This window comes from Myotis myotis, unplaced genomic scaffold (assembly GCF_014108235.1).
Source record: "Myotis myotis isolate mMyoMyo1 unplaced genomic scaffold, mMyoMyo1.p scaffold_m19_p_7, whole genome shotgun sequence".
Classification (NCBI taxonomy): domain Eukaryota; kingdom Metazoa; phylum Chordata; class Mammalia; order Chiroptera; family Vespertilionidae; genus Myotis; species Myotis myotis.
The window spans coordinates 91523339-91548792 of record NW_023416379.1 but is presented as its reverse complement, the minus strand read 5'-3'; the positions used below and the strand labels follow the sequence as shown (position 1 = coordinate 91548792).

The 25454-nt window shown below is 49.2% G+C and overlaps 1 protein-coding gene across 1 annotated transcript; it reads right to left on the bottom strand.

The window, feature by feature from the left end:
- On the bottom strand, positions 1 to 24526 carry PPIL1 (peptidylprolyl isomerase like 1). The gene is made up of 4 exons (XM_036317558.1): positions 24232 to 24526; positions 20402 to 20556; positions 1683 to 1751; positions 1 to 1141 (listed from the first exon to the last, which is right to left on the bottom strand). Exons 1-4 carry the CDS (start codon positions 24285 to 24287, stop codon positions 921 to 923), a joined length of 501 nt encoding a protein of 166 aa, XP_036173451.1. The 5' UTR covers positions 24288 to 24526; the 3' UTR covers positions 1 to 920.
- Between the last annotated feature and the right edge of the window lie 928 nt (positions 24527 to 25454).

The window sequence follows — 25454 nt, the reverse complement described above, 5'->3', positions numbered from 1 at the left end:
TTTCAACCATCAATGGCATTTTATTTAGGAAGTTTCTATGTATCACACAGCTATTAACTTCCTTTCTCTCATAATCTCCTTAAAAAATACAGAAAGATTAAAAAACAAACAAACAAAAAAAAGGCCCTTAACATATAAAATCTCGGTTTCTCTAAAGTCTTAGGTTTGTTTTTTTTTAAAAAAGGTAGTGGCACTTCTCCTTTATGAGAAGAATTCAGTCTTTTCTTAGGCTCACTAGATTTCTACTCCTTCCTGGGCAAAAAATGGTCAACGCTTCTGTTTCCTTTTAGTAAATTCATTTCTTGATTATTACACATTAGCATTCCCCACTTGACACCTTCTTAGACACTTGATTGTTGGATGCATTTCTCACTTGGCAAACAGCCAGTGTGGCTTTGCGTGGGATGTCTAAGTGTCAGGAACAGCAGTGTTGATGTTCTGCTTTTGAGGGGGAAATATATATAGCGACGCAGACATTCCCAGGAAGAACAAATGTAGGGGACTGAAAAGGGTGTGCAGAGTGCAGAGGGCTGACAGGCACTGCGTGGTTTGAATTCTGTGGCCGTCAGCCACCGAAGGCTGCAATGCAGGCCAGAATATAAATCTTCGCAGAAAGAAGTTTGGCTGGACCCTGAAATGGCAGAGCTGGCCTCATGTTGCCCAAGGGTACCAGACAGAGGCACACAAGACGCAGTGTGGTCATGCATGGGCAGTTCTGGAAATGCCTGTCAACCGAGGCTCAGGGAGAAGCGACAAGAAGCATCCTATTAAAATACACTTCTACCTCTGACTCACCCAAGCTCCCAGGCCTCCTTGGCTCCGTGATTCACAAGGCCAAAATGAAGTTCAGAGGTGTGTCATTTAGGTCACCCGGAAACCGGTTCGCTGGGCCATTTCAGAAGACCTGGATAGCAGCAAGGCTACCCAGAAGGGTATGCCTTGATGATCTTCACATCGTCCACAGGGCGGTCCTGGGAGTTTGTTTCCACCATTCCTACTCGATTCACCATTCCTATACCCTGGCACACGCGGCCAAATATGGTGTGTTTGCCATCAAGCCACTGGGTGGGAGCTAGGGTCACAAAGAACTGGCTGCCGTTGGTGTCCGGCCCTGCATTGGCCATTGCGAGAATTCCAGCCCCTGGTGGGAAAAGGAAGAGAGGGAAGAGGATGAAAAACCCCCACGGCTCCAACCTGGCGCTGCTATACCATCGCAGGGATGAAAAGAAGCCAGACTTTGCTCTGGCCTCTCTCATCAATCCCCCTTCCCCGGGGCAGGCTCTCTGCCTTTGCACAGAGGCCATCAGCTGCACCACCTGAGCCTCTTCACCTGCTCCCCAGCCACTGTCCATGATGATCCCCACTAACCACTGGGCTATGCTGCCCCTCCCCTAAAAATCCAGCAAGGTCTCCTGCTTCTCTGCGGAAGCTTTTGTGTTGCTATAGTGTAAGAGCAACATTCAGCAAGCAGAGTCTAGACACTCAGACCAGCACTCTGAATCGCTCAGGATGCTGAGAGGCGCCACTCTCTCTAATCCTCCAGGGCTCTCTGTGGCGCCGCGGCGGGCAGCTACATGGCACCGTGCCACCATGCCAGGCTTTCACCTTGAATCACAGCCAAAAGAACGAACCTTCAAAATCCACCCTCCCTCTCACCCAGTCCAGCCAGATTACATACTTACCCGTGAATTTCAAGTCTGGATGAAGTTCATCTTCAAACTGCTTGCCATAGATAGACGCACCGCCTCGACCTGCCACATTGGAAGACGAGAAGCCAATCAGCCAGTCTCACATCCCCCCTCTCAGCAAGAACTAGGCCCAGAATCAGGATTTTTGGAGGAAAGGAAAAGGCAGGGAGCAGTGAGCCCCGGCCGGTGTGCTGCAGCCACACAGCCCTCAGCAGAACCAAGCACTACCCAGCACGTTCCAATCATTGGTTTCACTCAGGTAAGACATTTCTTTTCAAAATAACACCAACAGTGTTTTTCTCGCTTATTAAAGTTATACATGTTCGCTGTCAAAAATGTAGAAAACACAGAACACTATCAAAAGAACATTAAAGTGCCCTATAATCTAACCATCTATAATCACCATTCATAGTTTGATGAATTAAGATATTTGTTAAATTCTTAACGTTTTGATGAGGATTCAGACAGGAACGCCGAAGCCCTAACCCTTTGCTAATCAATCAGACTTTCCTGCTGAGCTCAGATTTGCCCGATTCCCAATGGACCCAAACCTCCAGCAGCCATTTGTAATGGGTCAGCGATGGCACATGAATTGAAAGCTATTTCCCTTCATCTAGATGAAGAAAAATAAGTCAAAGACATCTCGCTTAAGGAGAAACAGGAACGGTGGTCAGGGGCAACCTGGCAGGAAGGAGCGGCAGTGTGTTGGAAGGAGACTATGAAGAAACACGGGGTTGGGAATGATTTGCTAGTGACCTCACCACCACCAGGTAGTTATACTGTGTCTGCAGAGCTTGGTGCTGTGCTGGACACCCAGGTTTTGTTGTTAGAACAAAGTGATATGTTCAACCATCTGCCGTACTGAAGTACTTTGGTTTCTCCGAGTTGACCAGCCAAGACAAACCGTGAACACTGGGTTTACCAGCTGACTCTGCTTGCCCGGCAGCCAGAAAACAGCCCGCATCCAGGGAGCGCCCCTCCCTGCAGTCAGCCTGCTGGGAAAGTAGATGTGAAAGCGCCATGCCCACCCCGCAGGCCCCGGGCCTGGGCCATGGTGTTTCCATGGTGAAAATCCTTTGCTTTACCTTTTAGGATGTTCCACCACAGGGAGCCTGTCAGAGCCCCGAGTTCTTTGCGAAGAGGAACGGGGGTGATTCCTAACAGACTCAGAGGAAGCCTCCCACCTGGCCCAGGCTACCTACGCTTCTGGACTAAACTATGTAAAAATTCATTCCAAAAATTCTAACCTGCCAGTGTACCTCCAAACAGCTGTAACGTAGCCAGTATGTTCTCTCTGACTACGGAGTCCAGGCTCCTGTCTGAGGTTTGCGGGGAGGGGTGGTTAGCGGAAATGCTAGGGCTGAAGATGAGAGGAGAGGAGAGGGCAGCAAACGGTCCAGCCCACACCCGGGCCTGACAAGCCAGCTGGGGAGAATGCTCAGGAGCCGACTGTCCACCCGCGACTGAGCCTTGGCAGCGTGACCCCTGCAAGCCGGGGCTGCAAGAATGAAACGTCAAGGCCACTGAAACCCATCACATAAATGGCTCCACAAGCAAGAAGGGGATTTCAGGGGTCACAGAAGCAGCCTGGGTGCAAAGTCATCCGAAGGAGATCAAAGAGCACCGAGCCCCTTTTTACGCTCTAGGCGCAGTCTGACCAACGGCAGCGAGTCTGGGCCTCTGCAGCACATTTACCCATAACATGCTATTTTCATAACCTAAACCCACTCAGTAGGGTTTGTAACAAATGTCATCAAGACAAATAATTCCAATCAAAACATTCCTTTGGGCATGTGGAACGGGGGAGCCCTGGTTGGGGGGCAGAGCGATGAAAGAGCTCTCTGGTGCAGAGCAGGATGCACAGATGTCACTTACAAAGGATCACTTACAAAGCCGACGATGTTGCTGTCAGAAATGTGCTATGTGCCTGGCCTGGTATAGATACAGCAGAGACAGGCACAGACCTGCTTTCTAAACTCTCTACTCCCCAAGTCCTTTTATTCTTCTGTCTTCTCCTTTAAGCATTTATTCAACACTAGAGGCCCAGTGCACAAAATTCATGCCCCAGGGGGTGGGAGGGTCCCTCAGCCTGGCCTGCGCCCTCTCGCAGTCCAGGATCCCTCAGGTGATGTCTGCCTGTGGGCCTAAGCCCAGAGGCAGACATCTCTCTCGCAGTCCAGCACCCCTCGGGTGATGTCCGCCTGTAGGCCGAAGCCCAGAGGCAGACATCTCTCTCGCAGTCCGGCACCCCTCGGGTGATGTCCGCCTGTGGGCCGAAGCCCAGAGGCAGACATCTCTCTCGCAGTCCAGCACCCCTCGGGTGATGTCCGCCTGTAGGCCTAAGCCCAGAGGCAGACATCTCTCTCGCAGTCCAGCACCCCTCGGGTGATGTCCGCCTGTAGGCCTAAGCCCAGAGGCAGACATCTCTCTCGCAGTCCAGGACCTCTCGGGTGATGTCCGCCTGTGGGCCTAAGCCCAGAGGCAGACATCTCTCTCGCAGTCCGGAACCCCTCGGGTGATGTCCGCCTGTAGGCCTAAGCCCAGAGGCAGACATCTCTCTCGCAGTCCAGGACCCCTCGGGTGATGTCCGCCTGTAGGCCTAAGCCCAGAGGCAGACATCTCTCTTGCAGTCCAGGACCCCTCGGGTGATGTCCGCCTGTGGGCCTAAGCCCAGAGGCAGACATCTCTCTCGCAGTCCAGGACCCCTCGGGTGATGTCCGCCTGTAGACCTAAGCCCAGAGGCAGACATCTCTCTCGCAGTCCGGAACCCCTCGGGTGATGTCCCCCTGTAGGCCTAAGCCACAGTTAGACATCTCTCTCGCAGTCCGGAACCCCTCGGGTGATGTCCGCCTGTAGGCCTAAGCCCAGAGGCAGACATCTCTCTCGCAGTCCGGAACCCCTCGGGTGATGTCCGCCTGTAGGCCGAAGCCCAGAGGCAGACATCTCTCTCGCAGTCCGGAACCCCTCGGGTGATGTCCGCCTGTGGGCCTAAGCCCAGAGGCAGACATCTCTCTCGCAGTCCGGAACCCCTCGGGTGATGTCTGCCTGTGGGCCTAAGCCCAGAGGCAGACATCTCTCTCGCAGTCCGGAACCCCTCGGGTGATGTCCGCCTGTAGGCCTAAGCCCAGAGGCAGACATCTCTCTCGCAGTCCAGGACCCCTCGGGTGATGTCCGCCTGTAGGCCTAAGCCCAGAGGCAGACATCTCTCTCGCAGTCCAGGACCCCTCGGGTGATGTCCGCCTGTAGGCCTAAGCCCAGAGGCAGACATCTCTCTCGCAGTCCAGGACCCCTCGGGTGATGTCCGCCTGTAGGCCTAAGCCCAGAGGCAGACATCTCTCTCGCAGTCCAGGACCCCTCGGGTGATGTCCGCCTGTGGGCCTAAGCCCAGAGGCAGACATCTCTCTCGCAGTCCAGGACCCCTCGGGTGATGTCCGCCTGTAGGCCTAAGCCCAGAGGCAGACATCTCTCTCGCAGTCCAGGACCCCTCGGGTGATGTCCGCCTGTAGGCCGAAGCCCAGAGGCAGACATCTCTCTCGCAGTCCGGAACCCCTCGGGTGATGTCCGCCTGTAGGCCGAAGCCCAGAGGCAGACATCTCTCTCGCAGTCCGGAACCCCTCGGGTGATGTCCGCCTGTAGGCCGAAGCCCAGAGGCAGACATCTCTCTCGCAGTCCGGCACCCCTCGGGTGATGTCCGCCTGTAGGCCGAAGCCCAGAGGCAGACATCTCTCTCGCAGTCCGGCACCCCTCGGGTGATGTCCGCCTGTGGGCCGAAGCCCAGAGGCAGACATCTCTCTTGCAGTCCGGAACCCCTCGGGTGATGTCCGCCTGTGGGCCTAAGCCCAGAGGCAGACATCTCTCTCGCAGTCCGGAACCCCTCGGGTGATGTCCGCCTGTAGGCCGAAGCCCAGAGGCAGACATCTCTCTCGCAGTCCGGAACCCCTCGGGTGATGTCCGCCTGTAGGCCGAAGCCCAGAGGCAGACATCTCTCTCGCAGTCCGGAACCCCTCGGGTGATGTCCGCCTGTAGGCCGAAGCCCAGAGGCAGACATCTCTCTCGCAGTCCGGCACCCCTCGGGTGATGTCCGCCTGTAGGCCGAAGCCCAGAGGCAGACATCTCTCTCGCAGTCCGGAACCCCTCGGGTGATGTCCGCCTGTGGGCCGAAGCCACAGTTAGACATCCCTCTCGCAGTCCGGAACCCCTCGGGTGATGTCCGCCTGTAGGCTGAAGCCACAGTTAGACATCCCTCTCGCAGTCCGGAACCCCTCGGGTGATGTCCGCCTGTAGGCCGAAGCCCAGAGGCAGACATCTCTCTCGCAGTCCGGAACCCCTTGCTCCTTACTGATCGGCTCGCTGCTCCTTAGTGCTGCGGTGGAGGTGGGAGAGGCTCCCGCCACCGCCGCTGCGCTCACCAGCCGTGGGCCAGCTTCTGGCTGAACGGCGCTCCCCCTGTGGGAGCACACTGACCACCAGGGAGCAGTTCCTGCACTGAGCATCTGCCCCCTGGTGGTCAGTGTGAGTCACAGCAACCGTATGTTCCGCTGTTCGGTTGATTTGCATATTAGGCTTTTATTATATAGGCTACTTAGTATTTCATCCATATAAGAAAATGCAAATAATATGACAAACAACTGAACATCTTACCCTTAAGAAACAAAATGTGGCAAATCAGTTAGACCCCATGCATACACACCCTGCTTCCCTCCACCCCCACTCTCCCAGGGAACCACTATTCTGACCAGCAGTTTGTTATTTCCATGCATTTTCTTCTTTACTATGTATATATGCATCCCTTAAAAATGTGTTGTTCTGCATGTTTTTAGGTTTAGAGAAGTGTATTATAACGCAGTCTTCTGCAATTAGCTTTTTTCTGTTCACCACAGTCACAGTCATGCACTTTGTTCCGTGCAGCTCTCTGAAATATTCATTGCACTGTGTGATTACACCGATCTTATCTTTTCTCATGTTGATGGCTCTTTAGGGTCTTCCCAATGTTTTCCTATTACAAAACACACTGTAATAACCACTCTCTTATGGTCCACAAACAAGTGCAGCACCTCTCAGAGACCACAGCTCGCTGGGGGTATATATGCAGGGTCACAATCAGACTATTTCACCATTACTCCATGTGGGAAGCACGCCAGGTCCCCGGACAGTCAAAGCCATGGGAGCACAGAGGCCTTGTTATCAGTACACCAGAATGGCCAACGGCGCTCTGGGCATGAGCCTAATTGGAAAGTCCAAGGACTCGGAGCCTGGGACTCCTAATCAGGCCAAGATACCATGAGTGGGTGCAAGGACACATGGTACACTGTGCCCGTCAGTAGCCAATAAGATTGATGTAATTACTGGCACAAAGCCTTCTTTGTCTACATAGTATAAAAGTAGGTTACTGACCAGCTAGTCTGCTGGAGTATGGAGAGAGAGCAGCTAAGATGAAGTGTGAGAAGAAGTGTGCTAGAGAGAGAGCAGCAGGGCAGGAGAGGCAGGAGAAGCTGCTGAGCCGGAGAGCTCAAGTACCGCTATGATGGGAGGCGGTGAGTCTAGAAGGCAGCGTGCGGCTGCTCAGATAATGACTGTGGGGACAGAGACTGATGCTGCTTCTGTGGGAAAGGTATGTGTTCACCAGCCGGTGTCTGGCTGCCTGCCTGTACGGACCTTGCTGTGAGGACTGTTCTTGTCTGATGGCTCTGTGGCCACTGGCTTCTGCAATGAAGACTCATCCTTATACACCCACAACCTCTCGTGGCGTCTCTGTCTGCCCCACCACCAAGAACTGACCTGAGGAACTTGGACTAAGTTCCCAACAGTTAGTACAGTGGGCAGGCAGGGTTTGAGGAGGAACCAGCCCTGATGTAATCGGATAGGATAATTTATTTATTTATTATTTATTTAAAAAATATTCTTATTGATTTCAGAGAGGAAGAGAGAGGGAGAGATAGAAACATCAACGATGAGAGAGAATCGCTGATCGGCTGCCTCCTGCACACCAACTACTGGGGATCGAGCCTGCAACCTGGGCATGTGCCCTTGACTGGAATTGAACCTGGGACCCTTCAGTCAGCAGGCTGACGCTCTATCCACTGAGCCAAACTGGCCAGGGCCAGATAGAAGAATTCAGAAGGATACATGGACTCACAGCCACTCAGGGCACCCGAGCTCGTGTAGGGCTGTGGCTTGTGCTCTGACACTCCATTCCCCAAACACCTTGCCAGAAGAGCCCCAATGTGCACCCCCACCCACAGTGCTCTCTCTTCCTCTTACTGCTCTAGGTTCTCTGGCAGCTTTCTAACATTTGTCAGTCTAACAGGCGTCTGATCGCTTCTGGGGTTTTAACCTGCGTTTCCCTGACAGAGGAAATGTGCATAATTTCAGTTTATTGGCCACTTAGCTTTCCTTCTCTGTGAACAGCCACTTTTCTAGTGAGTGGCCTGACATTTTAGAATTTATATGTATATTATATCATTAGGATTAGTATTCTGGATACGAATCCTTTTTCAGCTAATGCTTTGCAAATACCCTCTTCCAGTTGACTTTTTGCACTTTTGTATGCGGTCTTCTGATGCACATAAGTTTTTGCTGTTGAAATTCCTTAATCTTTTTCTTTATGACGTGTGCTTTTTGCTTCTTAAAAAAACATTTATCCTCAAGATTCCCGATGTCTTTTCTTCCTCCTCCTGCTCAGTGACTGTGAAAACCTCTTCAGACAAACTGGAGTGGCATCGAAGACACAGGGAACGGCCTCTAACCATGGTGCTTGCTACCTGTCCCCACGACTCCCATGCCACAGCTGGTGAGACCGAGGTTAATCCCAGCCCCAAGCAGCCACAGGGAGGCCAGTCAGTGGCCCATAAGGGGGCCCACGTGACAGCTCTGTCTGGGGCACTGCACACTGGAAGGTGACGGACCAAGCCAATCAAAGCCTTTCTTCTGGGAAGGGAACCTCTCACAGACACTGCAGGCTGGCTGTCCTCTGAGCACCCCCATCGCCGTCACAGCCAGCCTCAACCTCAGAGACAAGGAAGGCGCGTATCAACCAGATGCCTTTGCAACAAGGGGTGGCCGGGTGACCCAGTTCTGGCTTCTAACATAAACAGAAGCCTGCCGAGTAGACTCCTGGGAGAAGGACAGCTTTCCTGATAACAAGGGACAAACACGCTCCTAGTCTTTCACCCATAGCTCTTCCCCATCTTCCTTCTCTGAAAGCAGATGTTAGGAGTAGCAGCAACCGTCTTGCAAACATAAGACAAGTTTGAGATCAAAAGTCCAGACGCTAAGAACCGTGGAGTGGAAACACAGCAGGCCTGGGTCCCTCGCACTCTGCTGGGCAGCTGAACCAATGGCTGCAACTGCTTACTCCACACATTCCCCTACTGAGAAAAACAAAAGCTCTTAGTTTAAGCCATTAGGGCTGAGTTTTCTGTGACTTGTAGCCAATGGCATCCCAAGTTGATACAACCACTTTGTTAGTAACAGGAGGAAGGGGGAACTGACAAGTGCAGCTGCTGTTAGGGAAACCCGGGAAATGCCAAACACCAGATCCAACGTGGGAAACCACGCTGCAGTTCTCCCAGAAGCTTTGAATTCTTAAGATGTTCTCTCTTCCTCACTCGCCTTTGGGGTCAAGAGATCCAGATTTCGGTTCCAATTCCACCATTTACTAGCTGGGTAACTTTAAGCAAGACACTTACCCTCTCTAAGCCTCTGTTTCCTTGAATGCAAACAAGACTAGTAGTACTTATGTCTCATATGATTGTTATGAGAATTAAATAATGCACGGAAGCCATGAAGTTCTACAGACAGTAGTAGTATCTGCCACGATGGGCTCCCTTTAACTGAGCGAACCTGAGCATTTTCCGTGAGAGGCAAAAGGAAGTCGTGATTTTGGGTTTATTTCAGTTCCTCCGTCCTCAAATCTCACCATCCCTCACTGCTCCTTGCTCTTTGTAACTTTCCTTCTTCTTTCACTGAGAAAAAGGCAAAAGAGACCTTTCACATGCTCACACGCTCAATTCACTTCCCTTCCTACATCTTACCGTTTCTTCCTACATCTTTCTTCCTCCGTTATTAATGCAGTATGAATAAATTGTTCATCTATCTCACCACCACAAACCATTTACCTGCAATGAACTTTGCAGCTACAATTACCCCCTCTCCTGTATCAATTTTTCTTTCTAGTGGATCATTCCACAGCATAAAAACATGGTATGAATATTTCCCACATTAAAAAGCAAACAAAAGAAAAAACTCCATCTCCTAGTATCTCCTCATTGTCTTGCATATCATTCACAGAAAAATCTCCTCAAAAAAGCTGTCCTCACTTGGTGTCTCCACTTCCTCTCCTACCTCTTGAATGCTCTCCATTCAGACTTTTGCCTCCACCACTCCAAGGAAACTGCTTCTGTCAAGGTCATCAGTGACTGCCACGCCCTTGAACCCAATGGCCAGCCCTCAGGTCTCAGCTTGCTTGATCCATAAGCAGGATCTGACAGCTGATGTCACCCTTCTTGAAACCCCACCTCACTGGCGGCTCCTCGTACTTTTCTGCTGGTGCTTTCTCCTCTGCCTGCTCTCCTTTCACAGTGTGAGGCCTGCACGGATGTGTGAAGAACTCCCTTCCCAGCCCTTACTCCCTCACCCCTTTATCTTTCACAGGTGTTACCCCAATAAAGCTCTTCCATGCCTAACTCTGTTTTGGCATCTGCTTCCAGAGGACTAGGACCCACAGAACCATGATCACCTTGGTCCAAACTACAAGTTCTAGCTTTGACAATGAAAGCTTCCAATTGGTCACCTTGCCTCTCCCTTTCCACACCAGTCGCTTCTCCACCTGGAGGCAGAGGGATCCCTTAAAAACAAGTCACAGTGTGGCAGTGGTCTGCTCAAAATCCTCCCGTGACATTTCAACACTTAGGACAAAAGCAAAGTCTTCAGCACAACTTACAAGACACCCCATGATCAGGGACCCGGCTAACCTTCAAAGTCACCTCCTGCCACTCTCTCCTCACTCACCTGCTCCAGGTACTGTCCTCTGGGCTGTTTCTGGCCAAGCACAGCCTGGTCTAAGGCTCTGACTACTGCTCCTTCTGAGTGTCCTGCCCCTGGCAGTCTCAGAGCTCACTACTTCCCTGGATTTAGAACTCTGCTCAAATGCACTTTATCCGACGAGAGGTCTTCCCTCATCACACTCTCCACAACAGCACCTCCCTCACTCTCTATCCAGTGGTTCTCAACCAGGGATGACTTTGCCCCCTAGGGAACTGGGTAATATATGGGGACATTTTTAGTTGTCACAGTGAGGGGTTCTACTGGCATCTAGCAGGTTGAGGTCAGCGATTCAGCTAAACATCCTACAATGCACGGGAGAGCCCCCATCCCCCACAACAAAGACTTATCCAGCCCAAAATGTCCATAGTGCCAAGGTTGCGAATACCTGCTCTACCCCCTTATGTGTTATTTCTTCCATATCTTGTCATGACCTGACAGTATATTATATAGTTATCTGCTCATTGTCTGTCTCTCACACCACAGTGAGCGCCACACGGCTTTCTTATTCACTATTGTGTCCCCAGCTCTTAGAACGATGCCTGGACCACGGTAGGAGTCTAACAAACATTTGTTAAATGAATTAACAACCAAAATAAATAATAACTAAACTTTTTTGCACTCCTATTTGTATCAAGCCTGTGCAAACCATTTGATGAAGATCAGCTCATTTACTACTCACAACAACCTCCTGAGGTGCATATGACCACACTCCCCATTCATAGATAAGAAGGCTCAGCAAGGTCACATAACTAGTCTACATTTAATAAGTGTGCCGGTGGAGCCAAGACTCAACCCCAAGCCTACTGGGCCACAACCTCCTGTTCACCCCACACCCATGGTTGGCAAACTGCGGCTCGCGAGCCACATGAGGCTCTTTGGCTCCTTGAGTGTGGCTCTTCCTAAGCCTTAGGAGTACCCTAATTAAGTTAATAACAATGTACCTACCTATATAGTTTAAGTTTAAAAAATTTGGCTCTCGAAAGAAATTTCAATCGTTGTACTGTTGATATTTGGCTCTGCTGACTAATGAGTTTGCCGACCACTGCCCCACACTAAACTACTCGCCACATCCCATGGCTGGATTACATTTCCTCACATCGTTTTTTTATTCCAGACTTAAGAGTTCCAAATGGTCCCTGAATGGTGCTAGGTCAAATCTGAACTCCCATCTGGAGGGTCTCCGTGAACTGGCCCTCTTACCCCCCATGCTATCTCCTACTCTGCCCCACACTGCTCCTTTACTGTCCCCTAAGCATGCAGCTCAGGGGCCTTAGATATCACACCATATGCATTTGTTCCGGGTGTGGCGAGGTGGCTGGGTTATGTCGCAGAGCCAGTCCAGCGGGTGAGACGTGACACCTGGGGTGGTCGGCTCTCCCTCACATCCTACATGCTTCTGTTACTTGTGTGTCCACTCTGTACTCCTTCTTCTTCCGAAATCCAAAATGTCCTTCCCTGTCCTCCCAAGAGTTAAAATTCTACATTCCTTCAAGGCCCACCTCAAATATGCTCCCTACCCATTCTAATCCCACTCCACTGTACTTTTTCTCTTATTATTAACTAGAGGCCCGGTGCACAAAAATTTGTGCACTTGGGGGGGGGGGGTCCCTCAACCTGGCCTGTGCCCTCTCGCAGTCTGGGACCCCTCGGGGGATGACCACCTGCTGGCTTAGGCCTGCTCCCTGGGGGATCAGGCCTAAGCTGGCAGTCAGACATTCCTCTGGCAGCCCAGGAGCCCTCGGGGGATGTCCACTTGCCAGTGGGGAGCAGGCCAAAGCTGCAGTCGGACATCCTTAGCGCTGCTGAGGAGGCAGGAGAGGCTCCCACCACCACCGCTGTACTGGAAGCTGTCAGCCTGGCTTGTGGCTGAGCATAGCTCTCCCTGTAGGAGCGCACTGACCACCAGGGGCAGCTCCTGCATTGAGCATCTGCCCCCTGGTGGTCAGCGTGTGTCATAGTGACCAGTCATTCCCAGTCGTTCTGCTGTTAGGGTCAATTTGCATATCACCCTTTTATTATATAGGAGTGCCTGGCCAGCCTGGGTGAGGGGCTGATGGCTGTTTGCAGGCTGGCCACAGCCCGTTCAGGGTGGGGGTCCCCACTGGGGTGCCTGGACATCCTGGGTGAGGGGCTGAGGGCTGTTTTTCAGACTGGCCACATCCCCTTCAGGGTGGGGGGGTCCTGCTGGGGTGCCTGGCCAGTCTGGGTGAGTGGCTGATGGCAGTTTGCAGGCTGGCCACATCCCATTCAGGGTGGGGGGGTCCTGCTGGGGTGCCTGGCCAGTCTGGGTGAGTGGCTGATGGCAGTTTGCAGGCTGGCCACAGCCCCTTCAGGGTGGGGGTCCCCGCTGGGGTGCCTGGCCAGCCTGGGTAAGGGGCTGATGGCTATTTGTAGGCTGGCCAAGCCCCCCAGCAGGAACCCTCACCCCATGAGTGTGTGGCCAGCCTGGATGAGTGACTGATGGCTGTTTGCAGGTTGGCCACAGCCCCCAGCCACCCAAGCTTCCAGTGGAGGCTGGCTGGAAGCAGGTATCTGGGATTTATTTGTCTTCTATAATTGAAACTTTGTTGCCAGAAGCAGAGGCCTTAGCCGGCTCAGGGCTGGCGGGAAGCTTGGCTTCCTCCATCGCTGGGGCAACCAAGCCTCCAGCTTGCTCCAGCTCTGTGGCTGGGTTAATTTGCATATAGTCGCTTTGATTGGCTGGTGGGCATGGCTTAGGGCGTAGGGAAAGTGCGGTCAATTAGCATCTTTGTCTTTTATTAGTGTAGATTATTCCAACCTATGTTATATAATAATCCACAGCACACTTGCATACATTTGCATATCCTATATAATAAAAGCCTAATATGTTAAGTGTGTCTGGTCATCCGTTCAACCAATCAGAGCGTAATATGCTGATATGCTAGACCACTCATCCGCTCTCTATGACATGCACTGACCACCGGGGGCAGACAGTCAACACTCAACCAGTCACTATAACTTGCACTGACTACCAGGGGGCAGACACTCCAACCAGTAGGTTAGCTTGCTGCTGGGGTCCAGCCGATCAGGACTGAGCAAGACAGGCCGGACATGCCCTGGAGCCCTCCCCGGCCCCGATTGTGCCCCAGTAGGGTTCCTCAGCCTGGCCTGCACCCTCTCGCAATCCAGGACCCCTCGGGGGATGTCGGAGAGCCGGTTTTGGCCTGACAGCGGAACAACCGGTTGCTATGATACGCACTGACCACCAGGGGGAGATGCTCAACACAGGAGCTGCCCCCTGGTAGTCAGTGCGTTCCCACAGGGGGAGCGCCGCTCAGCCAGAAGCCAGGCTCATGGCTGGCAATCACAGTGGTGGTAGCGGGAGTCTCTCCTGCCTAAGCCGGCAGTCGAACATACCCCGAGGGCTCCTGGACTGTGAGAGGGCACAGGCCAGGCTGAGGGGATCGCCCCCCCCCCCCGCCCAGTGCATGAATTTCATGCACCAGGCCTCTCATTGACTATACTGTTCTTTCTAGATATTTCTCATAATGAATATCTTGTCTTCCTGGACAAAGAGCTCTGCAAGGAAAAGAACAATGCCTTGACTTCTCTCCTGGCCAGGTGGCTTGGTTGGTTGGAGCGTCATCCGTACACCAAAAGGTGGTCGGCTCGATTCTGGTCAGGGCACATATGATCAATGTTTCTCTCTCTCTCCCTTCTTCTTTCTCAAAAATCAATAAAAACATATCCTCATGTGAGGATTTTAAAAAAAGGGTGGGAGGGGAATATGCCTTGGCTTCTAATGCTTGTGTACCCCTCACAGGCCTTAGCACAAGATACCCAGCAGCCTCTTAGCAAATATTCATCAAATGAATAAAATTAACAATGAATTTGCTGTCAACATGTTACACTTCAGGTGTTCCTGGAGCAAGTGGAGAGATGAACTCAGAGTGAGGGTGACGCACAACATAATCGGCACATAATTAATCAATGCAATCACAGCAGCCAGTGAGCCCTGTGAGGCTAAGCACAGAGCAGTAGAAGCAAAAGGAAGCACTGGATAGGGTACCATGACGTACAGGGAGGAGAGGAACAGAAGTTAGTAGAAACGGGTAAAAGACCTTCAGAGCCCTAGACAGTGTGGCTCATTTGGTTGAGCATCAGCCCATGCACCGAAAGGTTGTCGGTTCAAGGTCATTGGTTCATTTTCTGATCAGGGCACATGCTCAGATTGCGGGCTTGATCCCTGGTCTGGGTGCATGCGGGAAGCAGCCAGTTGACATTTCTCACAATGATGTTTCTCTCTCTCTCTCTCTTCCACTCCCTTCCTTTCTAAAATAAAATAAAGTAAACATATAAAAAAATCAGGCATTCAGAGGGCTAAGTAAAAAGATAGCATAAAGTTATTACACTAAAGGAAATTTAAAGAAAGAAAAATGGTTTAAAATGAAGCAGGAAGTCAAAGGGTATATGAATTGAGAAAACATCTGGAAAAGGTGTATCAGAACGACGCTGGAAAGAATAGGTTCCAGGTGTGGAGAGGTGGTGGGTTGTGTCACAGGAGGAGATGGAAGAGGTATTTGACTTGCTGAAGGGTCCACAATACCATGCTGCGCTCCTGAGATGTCTAGTAAAAACCTGTTACCTAATCAGCTAGCAGTTCAAACTAGTGACCCAGGAGGACCAAGCTCTTGTTTGCCTTCAACCACAGACCTGCCAGCAGGCTGAGCTCAATCATTCGTTATACTTGAGGTTGGATGCAATTATTTGGAAATCTTTTGAGCTATTCAATTTCATTAAAGTTACAACATGGAAATGTGACATTATGAAGGACTGAGAACTACAGAAATATATGGAAGCTCTGGCATGAGTAACTCACATCTGAGTCACTTCTAATTCTTTTACCCTAATCATTGACTCTCTCTGTTCACTGCTGACATGAATTAAAATTTTGTCTCATAATGTTCTGGCTGGTGCTGCTTAGTGATTAGAGTGTTGGCCTGCACACAGAAGGGTTGAGGGTTCGATTCCTGGTCAAGGGCACATACCTGGGTTGCAGGTTCAGTCCCTAGACCCGATTGATGTGTCTCTCTCACATCCATGATTCTCTCTCCCTCTTTCCACTCCACTCTCTCTAAAATCAATGGGAAAATACCCTCGGGCGAGGATTACCAAAAATATTTTTTTAATCTCATAACAATGAAAGAGAGAAGACGACAGGAAAGAAGCGCATCAAAGTGTTGGCAGGACACTTTTAAATAAAGAATGTGCCCTTTTCCCTCCAATACCTGATGAAGCAAACACACAAAAAATTCAAACTTAAAAGGCAAAAATTTCACCAGCATCAACCAAATAAGAAAAAAGACACAAACTTACTCCAAAAATGTTGAAGAGTTAGCAAGGAAAAACTTGTCTGCTTGCACTCCCTAATCAAGAAAGGAGGAGTGTCACCCAGAGAATCCTGCAATTTTGAGAAGCCATCAGAGGACGTGGGCGAGCAGCCCTGAAAAACTACGGAATGGGCTGCCTCATACACCACAAGTGCTCAGGAGTGGCAGGGGGGGACCAGCACTGGCCATCTTGGCGGGGTGGGGGGGGGAGACCCTGAGTTCCTGGGCCACCTCAGGAACTCAGTCTGTGAGAAAACATAATCCAAGAAGGGCTTCTCCGTGGCTGTCTCAAGCTACTGATACGTCAATAAGAATCCAATAATACAAGTTCAAAGACAAGATAATAAATTAACAGAAAAGGTTGCAGAACTAAGGAAACAGATTTAGAACCAAATGACACCAATACAGCACTAATAAATAAATCAGAGCAGGAAAGAACAAAATAGACATGACTAAAAATTGAATACGCGACAGAATAAAGGTGTGAGATTATTTCAGTGGATGCAAAAAATATGGGAAAACATCATCTCAGACTCTCAAAAGAAATGTGATGGCAAAGGTGATGAAACAAAGAATTAGTTTCCTGAAATAGAAAATCCAATAAGTATAACAGAAAAAATTCATAAACATAAATCAAAAAAATTTCCCTGAATTGAAGGAAGAAGTAAATCTGATCTCAGTATTCTTCAAAGCCATGTTCAAAATCTGAAGGTGATGGAATAGAATGTCTATTTCCCTCAGAAAAAGATCTGAGGGAATGAGTGTAGCCCAGGAAGAGCACACCCAGTCATGGTCTTTTTCAAGTATAAGGGCAACAGGCAGAAATTCTCAACCATGACCTAGTTAAAAATGTAACAGCCTCCGGCCCTTGCAATAAAAACCGCTCGCCGAGAAATCCTACCTGCTAGCACTTGTGAATAGAAGAACCTAGTGGTGAGCCCCGGACCCTCTGAAATGCAGAACCCAAGTGGGTGTAGAATGGAAAATGCTATAAACTCCGACAAGGAAAAACAAAAACAAAAACTGGGAGTGAGGGAGGATAGGTCTGAGATCACTGAAAATACATAAGTTGGTCTCTGTTCCCGATTCTTGGCACAGGGCGCCTAAAACCCTTCAAAAGTGGTAAGAGCGCTAGGAGCACCTTTAGTTCTAATAATGTGACTCTGGGTGGGCTCCTGATGGGGTCACCAGAAAGACCCCCTCCCCCCGCCCCGAGGAACCACCACCACCACCACCACCAGTTCTCCGGAGAGGAGAGGGAGACTGGAAATGGAGCTCATTGGTCATGCCTGTACAGGGTTCGAAGAGCTTCTAGGTGAGCGAACATATCTACACCAGGAAGGTGGCACACTCTGCACACTCCACCTCCACAGGGACAGAAGCTCTGGGCTCGGGCCCTCCCAGACCTCGCCCTATGCATCTCTTCATCGGGCTGTTCATCTGTATCCTTCACCATTATCCTCCAACAATGGGTAAACGTAAGTGCTTCCCCAAGTTCTAGAAGCCACTCTGGCAAAATAATCAAACTGCAGGAGGGTGTCATTGGAATCTCCCACCTATAGCCAGTTGGTCTGAAGTAGATACTTGTACCTGGGCTTGTGGTCTGAAGTGTGTGTGTGGGTGTGGGGGTGTGTGTGGGTGTGGGTGTGGGTGTGGGTGTGGGTGTGGGGAGAGAGACAGTCTTGTGGGACTGAGCCCTTAACCTGTGGGATATGACATGGTCTCCAGGTAGATAGTGTCAGAATTAAGTTAAATGGCAGGACACCTGGCTGGTGTCGCAGAGAATTACTTGTCATAAGGAAAATTACTATATATTTGGCGACACAAGTGTCAGAGTGAAGTGTTCTGTGTGAATATGTAAAAGCAAAGGAGAAACAGGAGGGAAGGATTGGGTTTTTCCCAACACAGGAGGTATGCATATGCAAAACTGAGCTTTTCCTAATCAACAGGGGCGGGTAGAAATTTAAGTACTAATTGCCTCATCTCTCACAGCAGGAAGTCAATTTTTCTGTTAAATGTATACAAAATTAAATACAATACCTTTTGGGTAAAAAGCAATAGCATGCGGGACATAGCCTAATCTCTAAATTATTCCCATTTAGCTAGTTATTCATCCACTCATCCTTTTAACTAGGTATCTGAAAAGAAAGATGTCTAGAATGGCCACCAAAAGTCAACAGTGATGATTACTGAGAGGTGAGATATTGGGGAAACAGTTAAATGTGGTTAGGAATCTTTAGGAGGTATACTTCAGAGTAATTTTTGTTCTTTTTTTCTACTTTCCTATATATTTTTAAAAATATATTGATTTTTAGAAAGAGAGGAAGGGAGAGGGATAGCAAGATAGAAACATCAGCCCTGACCGGTTTGGCTCAGTGGATAGAGCGTCGGCCTGCGGACTGAAAGGTCCCAGGTTCGATTGCAGTCAAGGGCATGTACGTTGGTTGCAGGCACATCCCCAGTAGGAGGTGTGCAGGAGGCAGCTGATCGATGTTTCTCTCATCGATGTTTCTAACTCTCTATCCCTCTCCCTTCCTCTCTGTAAAAAATCAATGAAATATATTTTTTTAAAAAAGATAGAAACATCGATGAGAGAAACATCGATTGGCTGCCTCCTGCACGCCCCCTACGAGGGATCAAGCTCACAACCCAGGCATGTGCCCTGACTGGGAATCAAACCATGGCCTCCTGGTTCATGGGTTGACATTCAACCAGTGAGCCACACCAGCCAGGCTATTCCATATCTATCTATCTACCTACCTATCTAGCTATCTCCCAGGCATGTATCCTGACTGGGAATCGAACCCCAACCTCCTGGATCATAGGTTGGTGCTAATAAATCCCATTTAATGATGATAACTCTCAAATTCATACCTCAATTCCAGAACTTTCCATGAACTCCCACTCTTATCCTATTACTTATTCAATATCTCTACTTAATGTGTCCAAAACCAAAACCAAATTCTTAATCTTCCCCCTCCAAACACGCTTCTGTCTTAGCCTTCCCCACTTTACTAAATACTAGTAAAAAACTTTGAAGTCATCATCTCTTTCTCTCACACCCGCACCCACCCCCTAATCCAACCTTAGTAAATATCATTGGCTCTACTTCCATCAAAGCATAACCTCAATCCAGTCACTTCTCACCACCTTCTCCACTACCAGCCTTGTCCAACACATATTTCTAGACTGGATGACTACAGCAGCCCTCTAACAGGTTCCCAGCTCTCATTCTTGCCCCTTTATCTGTTCTCCAAACAGCAGCCAAAGCGAGCATTTTAAAGCATACATCAGATCATGTCATTCCTTTGCTCACAACTTTCTAATGGCTCCCATCTTATCCTATATAATAAAAGGCTAATATGCAAATCGACCGAACCACAGAACCCAGTTGCTATGATGCACACTGACCACCAGGGGGCAGATGCTCAATGCAGGAGCTGCCCCCTGGTGGTCAGTGCGCTCCCAAAGGGGGAGCGCTGCTCAGCCAGAAGTCAAGCTCACAGCTGGCAAATGCAGTGGTGGTGGCGGGAGCCTCTCCCGCCTCCACGGCAGCACTAATGGTGGGGAGCGGGCCTAAGCCGTCAGTTAGACATTCCCCAAGGGCTCCCAGACTACGAGGCACAGGACGGGCTGAGGGGGGGGGGGGGAGGAACGGACACCCCCCCCCCCAGTGTACAGATTTCGTGCACCGGGCCTCTAGTTCAGAATAAAATCCAGTCTGTACCATGCCCTACAAAATCCTACATGGACTCCTGCCTCAGGGCATCTGGTCCTACTCTTTCCTCCAGTCATAAAGTTCATTCCCTCGCTTCTCTGCTCCATTAATAGCATCTACTCAGAGAGGACTTCTCCTGGCTTTGCTATTAAAATCACATCCCCACATCCTTTTCCTGCTTTATTGAGAGCAACTTTTTTTCTTTGTTCATGGCTACACAAGAGCTTAGAAAAGTACCTGGCACAAAGCAGGTGTTCAATATGAACAAATTAATCAAACAACCCAGTATTCTATTTTTCTCACAACACTGAAAATGTCTTCCTTTACTTCGGATTAGTAGATTACACTATACATTACTATAATATTATTTGCTCTTAGTAAGCAATACATGGAAGTTATGAGAAACTCTATAAAGCCCAGAGTCCAGATTAGTTTCTGGTCAATTCCCCACGTGTGTTTGGGGGAGGGTGTGTGCTAGCAGGACAGCAATAGTCACCCGAATCACTAACCCAGTCCCCGGCACGTGGAAGAGAGCCCGGCTGCCTCACAACAGCTACAACAGAATGAAACTTCAGAAACTAATGCTGGCTTAACTGTACCTGTCCCTGTTGGGTCACCTCCCTGGACCATGAAGTCTTTGATGATTCTGTGGAATTTGGTGCCATTGTAGTAACCTCGACGAGCCAACTCAGCAAAGTTCTTGCAGGTCTTTGGAGCATGCTTCCAGTATAGCTCCAGCACGATGGTCCCCATGCTGCAGACAGAAGAGGGCGGGAGGCTCCAGTCAAGAACAAGGTCACAGCAGATAGGAATGACATGGACTGCTCCAGGACTCTGCATTTTCAAACTTGTGAGCCATGAAATTGTGATAAACATCAGACTCCATCCTCACCAAGGAAAACAATGCAAGGCAAATAACATGAACACAACCGTGGACAACTAAAATGTTAATGCCTTATATATTAAAAATTTATTACTGATTACCAGAAATTAATATAACCAACCCCCAAATTAGAAAAAAAAAAAGTCTTACACTTAATTTATAATATTTTTAAAGGAAGACATTAAAGTATCAGGAATTCATATTTATTATAAGTTTCTGGGTGGGGTGGAAACTGGGTAAATAGGAGACAGGAAGGTTGTCAATGAATATCTTTTTTAAACTTTATATTTTTGAACCATGGAAATACAGTACCTATTCATAAATACTTTAATGGGGGGAAAAAGGTACAGTTTATGTGTATTTAGGAGGGGCTGCAACAAAGGCAAAACCTGATGACTTCAAACCTTTATACCTACCGAATGTGATGAGCCCTCCCCCGCTGAAGTACTGCCAAGGAAAAGGAAGAAGGAAAAGATGGAGGCCAGGTGCCTTCCCCTCTCCATCTCTCACCTAGACTTTAAACTCCAGGAATGTGAGAACGCGGTCAACTCTGTACAGACTGAATACCCAGTGCCAAGCACACTGCAAGTAAACCAGTGGTTCTCAACCTTCCTAATGCCACGACCCTTTAATACAGCTCCTCATGTTGTGGTGACCCCCAACCATAAAATTATTTTCGTTGCTTCTTCATAACTGTAATTTTGCTACTGTTATGAATTGTAATGTAAATATCTAATATGCAGGATGTATTTTCATTGTGACAAATTGAACATAATTAAAGCATAGTGATTAATCACAAAAACAATATGTAATTATATATGTGTTTTCCGATGGTCTTAGGCGTCCCCTGTGAAAGGGTTGTTCGACCGCCAAAGGGGTCGCGACCCACAGGTTGAGAACCACTGAAGTAAACACTCTATACTGTAGATAGGTTCTTGGAAACTGATTTTTAGGGAAAGAATGTATAATGAAATAAATTTTACCAGAGGCTAGTGGATACAAATAAGAGGTAAGTCCCTGTGGCATACTTCTGATCATAAGAACATCACCAAATTTCTTAAAAAAAAGGCCCAAACACTTCTAATACTTTACATTGAAATAAATGTGAGCTATATATACACATAAGGAAGATTAATAAAAACAAGTTAAAATAATTATTTTCCAACCTGCTTATTCCAGTTCAGGGTCTAGGGTGGCTGGAGCCTTATCCCAGAAGCTCAGGGCACAAGGTGGGAACCAAACTGGACAGGATACCCTTCCATCCGGGCACACTTGCGCGCACACACATACACTTGTTCAGACTAGGACCCATTGAGACATGCTCACTCAATAATGTGCACATCTTTGGGAGGTGAGTACCTGGGAAAACACCCAGGCAGACATGAGGAGCACATGCAAACTCCAGAGACAGTGGCCTTGGATAGCAATCTTTTCCCCTCATCGTTATCACGGAAGGACACTGAAAGGAACCTTAATTCGAGGACCTGCTGTATATGTGGTAAGTGCCAGAACATAGCTTTCTGCTGGCAATTCATCCTTCACGTTACTAATATTCAGCACAGATTAACAATTACTCTGGGCAAGGCACGGATCTAGGTGCTTTCCCTTCATGGAGCTTACATTCCGATGGGTATTTTTTTTAAATACAGATAATAACTTTAGAATGGCAATCAGGAAGTACCTATACAATACTGAAATGTGCATACTTCTTGACAGCAATTTCAACTAAGTATCTACTCTACAGAAAAAAATGACTAAAGTTCTTAAGGATACAATTGTGCAAAGAGGTTCATTCCGATATTTGTCATAACAAAACACAAGAAGCAATTTGGATGACCTTCAGAGAGGGAATGACTAAAATATGAGACATTCATACTATGGAAGACTGTATATATTAGTGAGTGAAAGAACAGCAAATTACAGGAAAAGAAACATACACACAGTATGAGCATATGATCTTATTTTTGTCAAAAAAAAAATAGAACATAAAAGAGAGATGTTTATGTGAAAAGGTCTGGAAGATCATTCAACAAACTATTAAAAATGTTTTTAGCCTGGCCAGTGTGGCCCAGTGGTTGAGTGTCAACCATGAACCAAGAAGTCACCGGTTTGATTCCTGGTCAGGGCACATGCCCGGGTTCCGAGCCCAGTAGGGGGTGTGCAGAAGGCAGCCAATGGATGATGTTTCTCTCTATCCCTCTTCCTTCTTCTCTCTAAAAATCAATAAACACATTTTTAAAAGTGTTTTTTTTTACATGAGAGGTGGCTTTCACTGCTTTTTCTATACACTTCTACACTGCCTGGATTTAATTTTAGATTTATTTTATAGTTTTTAAAAATATGTTAACAGCTGAGTTCAAAAATTACTTTCAAGTTGGTATCTGAAGGAGAATGTTGCCAGATAAGAAGGTGGGGGAAATGGCCTGGGAGCAAAAGCAGCATCTGAGAGAACTGTGCTCTGGTGGACAGCAGCACAGACAAGAGCAGAAGGAAGGCAGAGGGATGAGGCTGGACCCTGGCTACGGATGGGGGTCTGGAAAGTGTAGCCAGAGGTAGGAGAAGGCCAGAGGAAAAACATCACCTTGAATGCCAGACCAGGACGTTTTACTATTAGGGTGCTGTAGCAGTAAGAAGTCATGTCCGGTAATGTGTCCTACTCTGGAAAGGTCGCTCTGGGCTTTTTCCAAAGAGGCAGTGGAATGAATGAGGCCAGGGAACCTAGCCTGGGAGGCGGACGTACCAGGCTCCAAATGAGGCCACGCCATTTAACCTGTGAGCTCCGGCATGTCGCTGCTAAAGCTGGAGGAGAGAAGGTGGAGTAATGCCTGCAGGGCCTGAGCTGCTAGGAGGATTAAACTAACTGATGCTCTGTCTGCACTGGGGCAGGGCACTAGCTGGCTGGCGCTCCGCTGTATCACATTTGATGGTGGAGCAAATGTGCTTCTTCCTGCTTAACACTGTAGACTCATGGCGTCACAACTGTGACACTCATCCCGTCCACGTTTATTTTTTTTTAATATATTTCTTTATTGATTTCAGAGAGGAAGGGAGAGGTGGAGAGAGAGAGAAACATCCATGATGAGAATCACTGATCGACTGCCTCCTGCACGCCCCCCACTGGGGATCGAGCCCGCAACCCAGGCATGTGCCCTCGGCCGGAAATGAACCTGGGACCCTTCAGTCCGCAGGCCGACGCTCTATCCACCGAGCCAAACCAGCCAGGGCCATCCCGTCCACATTGCACAGCTGTCTCCTTCACTATACTGTCTGCCCCTAAAGGCACGGCTGTGTGTTTCATCCACCTGTCTCCTCAGGTGCCATTTCCTACGTCCCCGGCCTGAAGGAAGAGATGAATGAACGGAGCACGGTGGGAGGAGGGTAATCAGGCGCCCTCGCGGCCGCCGCTCCACGAGGACAGCGACGGTCCACGCCTGCCCTCGGGCCGCCGCTCCACGAGGAGGGAGAGCCCGCCGGGAAGGGAGCCCCGCAGACAAGCCCGGGCTCCGAGTCGCCTCCGCCGGCCCCGCCCCGAGGCGACCCCCTCACCTGGTCTCCAAGTAGACGTTGGGCGGCTGCCAGGAGTCGGGGGGGATGGCCGCCATAGCGGAGGCGGCGGAATCTTTCCCCAGCAGTTGCCACTTCCGGCGTCGATTCGCGGGGGACCCGCCGGTGCGGTGCACACTTCCGGTCCCCGCGGTTCAACCCTGCGGCGCCAAGATTTGAAGCGTTGAGAAAAGAGGAAGGACCCCACCTCCAAGGCCCGGCGGCCGGGGTGCGAGGCGAAAGCAGGCCTGCCGGCCGCAGCCCGGAGGAGAGAGCGCGCTCCCGCGGCGGGGGCCTCGCGCCACTCTTCCGACGCTCTGATTGGTTCGTCTAGGCGTGGGAGGCGGGAACAACCGGCAAATCTTCGCTCCGATTGGAGTTCTGTCCTAACTTTCAATTCCAAGAATTTCCTGGTCCCACAATAAGGCAGGGGCGAAAATAAGAGGCAGAGAATGAAAGGGAATAGAGGTGGGAGATGCCAGAACTAGCTTTGATAAGGCTCGGTACAATTTCCATAGCAATCACACTTTATTATCTTATCTGCTATGAAGTAGGTACTGTTATTTTCGTTTTTCAGATGTGAAAACTGAGATTCAACAGTTAGATGATTTGCTTATTTGTCTAAAGCAGTGGTTCTCAACCCAGGTGAATCTAATGTGCAGTCAAGGTTGAGAACCACTAGTCTAAAGACGTAGAGCAAATCCGAGCCTCCAAACTGCAAAGGCTGAGAGTCTGGAGAGAGAGAGGGAAGGGCCTGGAAGAAAATGAGAGATAAGGAAAGGGCGAAAGCCCAGTGAAGATCAAAGAGGTAAGGGCTCGAGCAAGGCCTAGAGTGGCCTGCTGGGATAGACGTGCCCCAAAGGTGTTAGGAGGGTTTGCTCAGGGTCAAAGGTGGAGAAGCAAAATAGAGGCACTGCAGGGAAGTTTGGATAGAGGACAAGAAATAAATGGGGTACATAAACATGGTAAATGCTCTGCACAGCCCTTAATAATGATGGCTAAATGAATGCTGACTTTGTGCTAGCCTGGGGGCTAAGCACTTTTGGGTACTTTAAACATTGTTAAAATCCAACACAGATGGAGAACAGACTTGAAAATTCCCTGAGCAGACACACCAGTTTAGTCATACAAGCAAAACTTAGGCCAGTTCGTTAATCCCTCTGAAAATCATAAACAGAATTTAAACTGTTCCCCGAAATTGATGTAAGCTAACCACTTTTAACCCA